The following is a 10551-nucleotide window of genomic DNA, read 5'->3' on the forward strand; positions in this document are numbered from 1 at the left end:
CTTTCCTTCCCTTCCCATCCTGATCTGTCTGTATGGGACACTAAGAGCTGGTGCTCCAGATGTCCCTAGTGCTTAAAGAACAACATGATGTAAATGACAGATAAGAGAGCTGGTAACAGGAGGATGTGCTGCTGTGTCTCACTTCCCCTTCTCATCCAGATAAACTGAGCATAGATGAAATGGAAAGGAAGTGTTAGAAGAACTGCAGGGGAAGACCAACACAATAACTGAAGAATAGTGAGTGCTGTAGCAGGTGGAATTAGGTCATGCTGGTCCAAAAGGCCGACTGTCCTGTTTTGTCCAGGATTCCCAACCTGACTGAGCTATGCACTAGGCAGGAAGGAACACTGCAAGATGAGGAAAGTTTTATGTACATTTCTAAATTGGAACAGCCTTTGAAAAACAGCTTCTAGTGGAGCTTTGCGCATTGCAAGGCAGTGTCTAGCCTGTGAAAGCCTAAAAGTAATGCTTTGGGCATTGTGAAAACATAAAAGTAATGCTCTGAGTGTATGTGGCAGCTGGAGTGTGTCTTTTTATATGGGGACTGTGGAAGAGTGAAAGAATCTGCGTTAAACGCTTCTGCAAGGAGGTGAAATGATCTCTGAAAATGAAATGTCAGTGTTGGAAGGTTGGGCTCCCAAACCTCTGCCTGGCGAGGTGTAGGTTGTGCTGTCAGGAAGCGCAGTCTGTGTGCGCGGCGTTAGCTTATGTTGTGATCACACTGATCTCCTGGCATGTCTTGTCATCCCCAGCGTGGCTGTGTGCCGGTTCTCCAACACCGGTGATGAGTGGTACGTGCTGGTGGGAGTCGCCAAGGACCTGATTCTGAACCCACGCTCAGTTGCTGGGGGATTTGTCTACACGTACAAGCTGGTGAATAGCGGTGAGAAGCTGGAGTTTCTGCACAAGGTGAGAGGGATGACTGGGTCATTTACAAGCAGAATGTTGGAATGGCTGTTACTTCATGCTTAATGCTATAGTAATATTGCAGTACTCAATGAATCCTGGGCAAGATCATCGTCCTGATGTTAAACACTGGAAGCAGCCTTGGAGAAAATAAGGTGCCTCCTACAAAATCATTTGGGACATCTTTTGCAGAGCTTGAGGCTTGAAAGCATCTCCCAAGAGTCCCAGTCCTTTGCCTTAGCTATAGTCTTACCCATATAACTGGGTAAATAGAAAAGGAGCAGTGGGTTTTGTGCCCCTGTTAAGGAGGGGAGAGAAACAGCTCTGCTTCCTTTTTGGATTATGAGCTCAGCTGTTCTGAGCACTTGTTTACAAAGTGAATTCATACTTGGGTCACTTGAGCCCTGGTGCTAAGGCTCTCGGTCCTTGGCTGCCCATACAAACCTGGTGTGAGCTGTCATCTTTCCTCTGGTGCTGTTTTGGTTGCATGTAAAAATGATTAGTTACCTAGTGACCAACTTGCGTGACAGGTCTCTGGGGCTTTAGCGAGGGTTTCTGCAGAACCCTATTAAAACAAAATTCTGTTCTCCTTCCCACATGCTTCCAGCATGGCCGAGATCTGAGCAGATGAGCATGTGGAAAGGAATGTTGTGGCTTATTCACTTCCTACGGTCCTGATGCACTGAGTGGGTTCTGTCCTGGACCAGGGCCTTTTCTGGTGCCACTGAACACCCACTTGGAAGTTGACAGAGCTGACGATGTGAAGTAACTTCTCTTAGCCAGTGCAGCTAAGCTGGAAACACTGTAACTGGAAGCTTTCTACATGTTCCCATTCTCTGCTGTTGCTGATCCTTTTGGATTGATTAGTGGTGTGAGATTTTTCAGCCCTGAGTGACTGGAATTATGGGCATACTCATTAATTGTTCAGATTTAACACTATTCAGTGGCAGCTTCAGAGCATCTCGGACAGATGGCTGAATTAGATTAATGCCTTTGTTTTAAAAACAGACAATCTGGATGGATTTAGGCAAAACATAAAAATCTTTTTTTGGGGGGATAAAGCAAAACTATGAACCAAGGCAACAAGATCCTTGCCTGCCTTTGCTGCCTGCCCAGCATGGGGTTCTTAAGCAGTCCTATGCTTAAGGTGCGCTGCCAGCACTGTCATCTGTATAGTATCCAGAGCTTTGTTAGCACCACGTGTGGTATATGCTGCTGTCAGAAGGCCTACAGAGGACTGACCTTTTGCCGCTCCTGTAGAAGGCTGTGATTAGCCTTATGTTGAAAGCCTTGGCACAGGCCAACAAGCTTCAGCCGAACCATTAGCTGCATCCATTCTGATGTTTGGTGTAAGGTTAGCTCTGTTAATGGGGTCTCACAGGCTTCCCCTTCTCTTTCTAGACCCCTGTGGAGGAGGTTCCTGCAGCCATTGCTCCGTTCCAAGGTAGAGTCTTAATTGGAGTTGGAAAGCTCTTGCGTGTATATGACCTGGGCAAGAAGAAACTGCTTCGGAAGTGTGAGAATAAGGTACTGGCTTTTGTTCTTGAGCAGAGCTGTTAATTTGGAGCAAGTCATGCTTTGCAGTAGGAGTAAAACAAGGATATAAGTGCTACTCTGGTCCAAGCGTGTCAGTGCACTTGGAGCTCAGAGCTGCGTCTGTGCCTCGTTGGTGTGTGCTGGGTGCTTGTATCCAGAGCAGTGTTGGCTGCTCTGGTTGGAATGGGCTGTTGTGCTGCCCTGATGCACCCTTTTGCCATTCCAGTAGCAGTGTTGCAGGTTCCTTTTTGTACCAGCTCACTGCAGGCTGCTAATGGATGTGTGCAGGAGTTTCACAAGCCAGTACAGACCAGGCCTTTGGCTATCTGCTGCAAATGTGAGAGGTGTTACTCAGATGGGAAGCAACTGCAGGAAATGTTTCCAAAGGTTAGATATCAGCAGGCTGGGAACAGAAGTTGGAGGTTGCATATGAGCACCTTTCCGATCCCCAGAATCTTGAAAAGAGGATTTTTCTCCTTGAATTAGATGGTCCTCCTTGCTGAGCATCTCTGGTACTTCAGTAAAAGAAACCACAGAGCATAGTTTTCTAGCTTTTAATTGCCTGCTCCTCCCTCTCGTGCAAGCAGCAGAAACTCTGCCAGTTGCTCATTACTGCACAAAGGAACTCCAGCAAGCTCACAGGCAGAGCTTGTAGGGGAATATTTTGGTGTGTGTTCAGTGGTTTTGGTTTTGCTGGGTTTTTTTTCTTAAAATGTGACCTGTATTAAAAATTGAAGCTTTCCTTCTTGGGTCTTTCATGACCACAGTAGTGAGGGCACTGAAGCAATGCCTGCCTGCAGGACTGTCCCTGGCATCTCGATTTGTAGGCTTGCTGGCAGTGCTTGTTCTCGGGACATTACTCATATTTAGCGGGCTGAGGATGATGCATGGTGGATGTTGAGTTGCAAGTCCCTGTATTGACAGTGTATTTAGATTGGGGCTGTAATATGCCAGGAAGAAGAGGTAGTTTTGAAGGGAATGATAGGAGATAGGGAGTGAGCCATAGTTCACAGGGGAAAGCAGTGTTTTAGCTGGAGTAGGGTAGAGTTAATGTGTTATGCTTCCCTGTTTGAAGCACTCAGGTTGTGTCCTTTCTCTCTCAAAAGCACATTGCCAACTACATCTGTGGGATCCAAACCATTGGGCACAGAGTGATTGTTTCAGACGTTCAGGAGAGTTTCATCTGGGTGCGCTACAAAAGGAATGAGAACCAGCTCATCATCTTTGCTGACGACACTTATCCCCGGTGGGTCACTACAGCAACTCTCCTGGATTATGACACTGTGGCTGGAGCAGACAAGTTTGGTAACATCTGCGTGGTGAGTGTGTCTTGGAGAACTCAGGGCTTTTTGGACACAACATATTTTTCCTTAAAACATTCATGATTTGTCTTAAAAGAATGAGAATCTGCTTAGCTGGAGACAACGCCCTGTACCATTCATTTGTTTTTACAGGGTGACTAGCTGTCGTCATAGCAGGCGGCTGCAGTTTATCAGTTTGTTAATTAAAACAAACAAGTTAAAGCAGCAGCAGGTCGAAAAACATATTTCTGAAGCATTCAACAACCTGTGTGAAAATTGCCCCAAAACTTGCTGTGAATAAGATGTGAAACGAAGCTCATGACCATGAAAGGGCCCAGGAGAACTTGCATCAGCGTTATCGCTCTTGCTTTCCCTGGCTAAACCTCACTGCTGGCATTTAGCTTTCTCTGTCACTTCCTCTTGAAAGTTGGCTTTGTCAGTGCTGACACTTCCCCACTTGGCTGGATTTCAGCAGGGTAGGAGGAAAGAATAGATGGTCTTTCTGCCAGAGCTTTGATCTTTTTCTGAAGCGTGCTTGGGTGCTTTGGAGTGCAGAGTTCAGCAAGTGTCTGACACTGCGCCTGCAGGATTTGGCCAACACGCACAAATCCGTCCTCTTTGTTTTTCCTGCCCCACATCCATCAAACTGCTTCCTCAGCAGGAACCCCCTTCAGACCATTTTGACTGTACCTCCCAGGGTGACCTACAGGTGCCAGGCCAGGCAGAGGCCAGGTGGGAGGTCCTGCCCATGTTTGAGTGATGTGCTCTCAGTCTTGAAAACACAGAAGTCATTTAACTCAAAGCCTTGTGGAGGGGCAAATGGATGATTTTGCTGTGAGTGTAAAGTGATTCTTGTAGAGTCTACAAAGATTTTTCCAGATAATGTGCTGCTCTGTTGCAGCTTGTTGACTCTTTTCTTCCTCTTTCAATGCAGGTGAGATTGCCTCCCAACACCAATGATGAGGTAGATGAGGATCCCACAGGCAACAAAGCCCTCTGGGACAGGGGGCTTCTTAATGGAGCGTCACAGAAGGTAACGCTTTGTGGGAAGCACATAGTTATTGTGGGAAGAGAATTCACTGTTTTTCTGTGAAGTCCTCTGCAGTGTTGTCCAGGAGATGTATTGGCAGTTCTGCTTCTACACATCTCCAGTGCTGTGGGTGATCGGTTTTCACTGTCACTAGGAGCCAAATTCGGGTTCTGAAATTGCAGCTGATGCCTGTTCAGTGATGTTTGATTGAAGCAGCACCCTTATTTTCTTTCCCTGCTTTCCCTTATTACTTGGATCTGTTTGTCCAGCTCAAGAGGGTAATTCAGTGGCATTCTGACTTTTGCCATCTGGTCACAGGTGGAAGGCACTTCCTCTTTAGAAAGGTGTTTCAGAACTAAGAGGTGGCTGAATTTATTCCACTTTCCTCTCTCAAGCCTTCTGATGCTTTTATATAAGCTAAAGAAAATACATACTTCTGTGGTTGATTTTCAGGCTGAAGTGATCATGAATTACCATGTGGGAGAGACAGTGCTTTCCCTACAGAAGACCACGCTCATCCCAGGAGGCTCCGAATCTCTTGTCTATACCACCTTATCGGGGGGGATAGGAATCTTGGTCCCTTTTACTTCCCATGAGGTAAGCAAGCATCGTTATTCAGCAGAGTTGCTGCTTTTCTGTGCACTCATCCCCAGGCGGTGTGTTAGTGTGCTGCATCCCTTGAGGGTTACTAGGGCTCTGCAGTGCTTGAAAATCTGGGCTGCAGGAAGGCCTGTGGCAGGGCTCCAGTACAAAGGGGAAGAGAAGGAGCTTGTTATCTGCTCTTCTACATTGGTTCTGTGAAGAGTTGAGAGCTTTTGTTGTTGTGTTGCTGTTCTAAATCTCTTTTTGCTCCAGAGGAGCTCAGGTTTGACTTAGTGTCTGTGAGGAGGGATCTTCGGGCATGCTTTGTGTCGGGGTGTGTTGCCTCTAAACTATTGATCTCGGGCACTGATGCTTCGTGTCCTGAACCTGGTATTCTCTGCTTCATTTGGGGTGGCCTCCTGGGGCAGCAGGTGCCAAGACGTTCACTTTTGGAGCTGCAGCTCTGTGCTGCACAGCTGCTGTGTGCTGCAACTCCAGGGAGGTGCTCCCAGGGTGGAAAGGGTGAAGGTGAAGGGGGTCACCGTGACCTTGGCTGCCGGGGGCGGGGCTGCTCTAGGTAACTGCAGGAGTTTCAGCCAGTGCCGGAACACCTGGCTGGTGGGTGTCATCCTCCCTTGCCACTGGCACTCTGACTGTTCTCTTATTGGTTCTTAATCTTCCCAGGATCACGACTTCTTCCAGCATGTAGAAATGCACTTAAGATCTGAGCACCCTCCTCTCTGTGGACGAGACCATCTCAGTTTCCGCTCCTACTACTTCCCGGTGAAGGTAGGTCTGAATTTTTAGGATCAGACTCTTACGGGGGTGCAGAGACTTGCTCTGGGACATAGAACGGCTTCAGGGCCTGGCAGAAGCAAGTCACGGCTGCTGTTCAGTGGGGGAGGCTGGGGCAGTGTCAGCCACCGCTCGTGCAGTGACTGGCAGGAATAGCTCTTGAACAGCGCTCTGTAAGGAGAGCAGCACCTAATACCTGGTTTGGTTTATTAACCCATGTAATTGAGCCTCCTGGGGGTTGGGCTTGAGACGCAAGCCCAGAGGTGCTGATACTTCACTTCTCTACTTGCCACAGCATCTCCTTTTTCCACCTGGAGAAGCAGCATTACATAGCTGTTTGTATAGTTAGGTCAACTGGCTGTTGCCTGGGGGATATATTTTTTCCGCCACCATTAAAAAGGGAAATCTCATAAGAAACAGCTGTTCCTGCCTGTTTCTGCTTTTGAGGAACTGTCTTTGAATCTGTCAACTGCTAAATGCTGTGACCAGAAGGGTCCAGAGTAACTATGTGGTAACCAACACCAAGGTAACATACGTAGTACGAGTCAGCAAACTGTCGCAGCAGCTGAAGCTGCCCATGTGCAGAGGGGGTTCTTGTTCTCGATGAGCTCGAGGCTGATTTGCAGCTTGCACATCTCAAAGGTGGCTCACATCTGACTGGAGACGCCTTTCAGTCATCCTCTGCAGCCTCCCCCAGCCTTCCCAGCACGGTGCTTGGACCCAAGTCAGGTCTGTCTTCCCTGCCCTTGTGTGATTCTTCAGCTGCACCCAGGCTTTTGGGATTTCTCCTTTATTAATCAAGTTGGCCAGTAATTAATTTGATGCTAACTGCTGTTCAGCAGATGAGGTCACCGAGCATGGTCTCGTTTCCAGGACAGGATTAAGAAGCTCCTGGGAACAAACTGTTTGTTGCATTTTTCCTCGTTTAGGCAGGGTTCAGTGCCTCTGTGTTGTGTCAATTCAATACTCTCCTCCTTGCTCCTCCAGAATGTGATCGATGGGGATCTGTGTGAGCAGTTCAACTCCATGGAACCTAACAAACAGAAGAATGTGGCCGAAGAGCTGGACCGGACCCCACCTGAGGTGTCCAAGAAGCTGGAAGACATCCGCACGCGCTACGCTTTCTGAGAAGCAGCTGGCAGGAGCAAGGCTGCTCACTGGGCTCCTACGGATGCTCTTCCAGGCCTAGTCGGGAAGAGGAATGTGTGCTGCTTCTCCCTTCTCAAATATTGGTTTGCTCCTCTTGGTTTATGTTTCAAAGTAACGTGGCTCCAGTAAATGCAGTATCAGATATTAGGTCTCCCAACACATCCTGCTACTAACGTAAAGGCTTCTGACATTCTGGCTGCCAGCCATGGAGATTCCCTTTTGGGAGGTGCCGGGGAAGGGTGCAGGATGCCCCTCAGCCCCATCTCCTTGGCCCCTCTTTAGGGTGGGGGAGCCTGAGGGTGTTTTGGCCTTGCAGAAAGCCCTGTAGGGGAGAGCCTTTGTAGGCTTCAAGTGGGGTTTGCAATTTCCCAGTTTTTTGTTAAAGGAAAGAGCTGTGGCATGACTCAGGATTCCCAGGCTCCCTTCAGCAGTTGGGGACAAGGAGCTCTGGGCGTCCACCAGTCCTGGGAGCAGGCAGTGGGAAGCCTGGCTCTCTGAAGGCCGTAACTGTCACACTTGTCTTGAACGTTTTATTCTGAATTGCAAGGGGTTTTTGGACTCGCCATTTCTGACTGTTTTCCCTGTAAATAGAGTTTTGTACAATGTTGACTTTCTTGGGGGTGGGGAAGAGCGAGGCCTGAGTCTGGGACTTGATTTGTTTCATAATAACTTTGGCAGGAGCAGTGTCTCCAGGCTGTGACTGTGAGCAGCACATGCAGAATAAAAGCCTGTTTTTTTAACTAGCCTAACTTGGGAGCTCCTCTCCTTAGCAGCAGCTGTGGCTGAACTGGTGGGAGCAGGAGGGGAGGAGGAGGAGAACAGACACACACACACCCTCAACCCTGCGTGGCCGTGGGAGCCGTGCCACGACCTTGTGAGCCCCTCTGCCCGCCGTCCCTGCCTGCTCTGCCTGGAGCTGGCCCCAGGACTCACACCAAGCAGGGTACATGGGAAGGGTCTTTTCCCCCCAGCTCCTGTTCCTCCAGCCTTTCCAATGCATGGCTGCCCTTGCGGAGCAGCTGCAGCTCTGGGAGGATTTCTCGGGGGTTTTCCCCACTGCCCCCTCACCCCCACAGCCGGTGCTTCCTTTTTTTACCTCTGGTCTCTGCTTTGCTGCCTGCCTTAGTCCTGCCAGGGGGTGTGTTCCTACGGCACTGGAGCCCTCCCTTCATGCATGGCACCCCGGGAAGGGGCCTGGTCCCCTCCCCACCCTGCTCTGCTCCCTGGGGGAGCTGGGGAAGGTGGGCAGCCCCCAGCCACACACTGGCAGCTTCCAGCTTCCTCGGGTGCCTGTGCTGTGCGGGGTGAGGGTGCACATGTGCCCTCCTGCCCTGGCCTTTGCACCCTACTCTCCACGCTTTCCCCTGTTGCTACAGGCCTGCGTTGGCAGCGGCTTACCCCGGGCTGCACCCTTTGGCTCCGGCGTGGCACCCAGCCCTGCTGCCTGCCGCACCCATCCTCTGCCTGGGGCTGGAGGGCTCTGTGCTCCCTTCCCGTATCACACTGGGGCCGCCTGCGTCAGGGGAGCGATAAATAACGTGAGCTGAAGGTGGTGGGGTCGGGCCTGTGCTTGTCGTGGAGGTGGGGTGCGCAGTTCCCATCCCCTTGTCCTCCCCCAGGGCCTGATGCCCGCTCTGCGCTGGGGCACTTCCAGCAGAGTACTTGGTACTTCACGCAGTACTTGGCCCTCAGCCTGTCAGGGCAGTCCTATGGCTGAAGTTGCACCCGGGGGGGGCTCAGGGTGTTCCCAAACTGATGCAAATCACAAGGCTTTGCTCCCTGACCCGGGCCTGCGTAAATAACCGTCTGACCCCACTGCAAGGCTGAACCCCAGCTTGGAGGGCAGGTGAGCTGTTTGGCCCCCCAAGGCTGAGCCCCTGGCCCCTCTTTCCCCCCCCCCAGCACGGGCTGTACCCATGCCCCTGCGGCCGCAGGGTGCTGTGATGCTGCTGACGCCCAGGAGCAAAGCTTGCAGCGCTGGGGGTGGTTTGCCTTGGGCTCGCACCAGCGGTGCTTTCTAGGCTGGCGCAGCCAAGGAGGGCAAACCCCCTCCAGCACCATGCTGTGCTGCTCCACTTTCCCTTCTTCTCCTCGCCCCATCCCGGCTGCCAAGCTGATGACTACGTGGGCAGGGAATGCTATTAAATGGCTTCCTCTTAACGCCTGCAGCAGACGTGGGCAAAATCCTTGCAGCCGTTGAGGTGAGGAGGTGGACCAGCTGCTTCCCCTGCTCGGGGCTGCGCATCTTACCCCCGGCCCAGGCAGGGACGTGAGGGCTGTGCCCGGGAGCTGGCCTGCCTGGGCTGAGCTTGGCAGGAGCGTGGCTGCGGCGCTGAGTCTGTGCCAGGGGAATCCCAGCGCGCTCTCCGCGCCTGCAGAAGTGCATTCCTTCCCACGCGTTTCCCTGGGAGCGCTGACCCCTGCTTTGATAGCCGCCTTCTCTCACTGACCCCTTGGATGCCCGGCAGCCCCCAGCTCAGCCAGCTCTCCTAAGGGTCTCTTGGGGGTGGCGGGGGGGGTGGAGAACAGTGTCCCCCGTCCCCTGCTCCTGGCAGGAGCGCAGCCCCGAAGCAGCCTGAGAAGACAGCATGGGCCTGGGCCAGAGGGAGTGGGAGCGCTGCTGGCCTGACGGCAGCCGGGGATCCCCTGGCCCTTCCACGATCTCCCCTTGCCCACAGGGGCATGCACCGGCCTGCTGCCCACTTCCATTGTCTCGAAACGCACCCATGGGTGCCCAGTCAGCCAGGACCCTGGGGCATGGGGCCGGGAGAGCTCAGCACCCTGGTGGTGCCAGCGCTGGGGCAGCAGAGCACCCCGGGGAGCTGGGGAGGGTGTGGTGCGGTCAGCCACAAGCACCCGGGGGGCATGTGGGCACCCAGCTGGGTGGGGTGAGCACCCCGGGGGCATGCTGCAGGGCTGGCCCAGCACCCTGGGGAGCAGGGGAGCATGTATCGTAGTTAGCCAAGCACCTGGGGGGCACCCAGCTGGCTTAACTGAGCACCCCAGGGCGCTGGCTGGGGTGGCCAAGCACCTGGGGGGCACCTCACTGGGGTAGCCAAGCCCCCCAAGGAGCAGGGAGAGGTCCCAGGAGGGCTACCTGAGCACCCTGGGGACACCCGTCTGGGCCAGCTGGGCGCCCCGGGGACATCCGCCTGGGCTAGCTGCAACCCCCAGGTGCACCCACCCGGCCTTGCGCGCCCCCCGGGGACACCCCCCGGGGCAGCCGCCCACCCACCCGCAGCACGGCAGGGG

The 10551-nt window shown here is 52.6% G+C and overlaps 1 protein-coding gene across 1 annotated transcript in view; it reads left to right on the forward strand.

The window, feature by feature from the left end:
* The window catches only part of SF3B3 (splicing factor 3b subunit 3), a 29045-nt gene extending 21003 nt beyond the window's left edge, over positions 1 to 8042 (forward strand). Inside the window, exons 19-25 of the mRNA XM_026856610.1 lie at positions 753 to 909; positions 2308 to 2433; positions 3549 to 3761; positions 4678 to 4776; positions 5227 to 5370; positions 6040 to 6144; positions 7138 to 8042. Of these exons, the coding sequence (XP_026712411.1) occupies positions 753 to 909; positions 2308 to 2433; positions 3549 to 3761; positions 4678 to 4776; positions 5227 to 5370; positions 6040 to 6144; positions 7138 to 7278 (985 nt within the window). The 3' untranslated portion in view covers positions 7279 to 8042. The remainder of the gene's footprint in view (positions 1 to 752; positions 910 to 2307; positions 2434 to 3548; positions 3762 to 4677; positions 4777 to 5226; positions 5371 to 6039; positions 6145 to 7137) is intronic.
* Positions 8043 to 10551: the final 2509 nt, after the last annotated feature.

Source organism: Athene cunicularia, assembly GCF_003259725.1.
Source record: "Athene cunicularia isolate RWA chromosome 11 unlocalized genomic scaffold, athCun1 chr11_part1, whole genome shotgun sequence".
NCBI classification, from domain to species: Eukaryota; Metazoa; Chordata; class Aves; order Strigiformes; family Strigidae; genus Athene; species Athene cunicularia.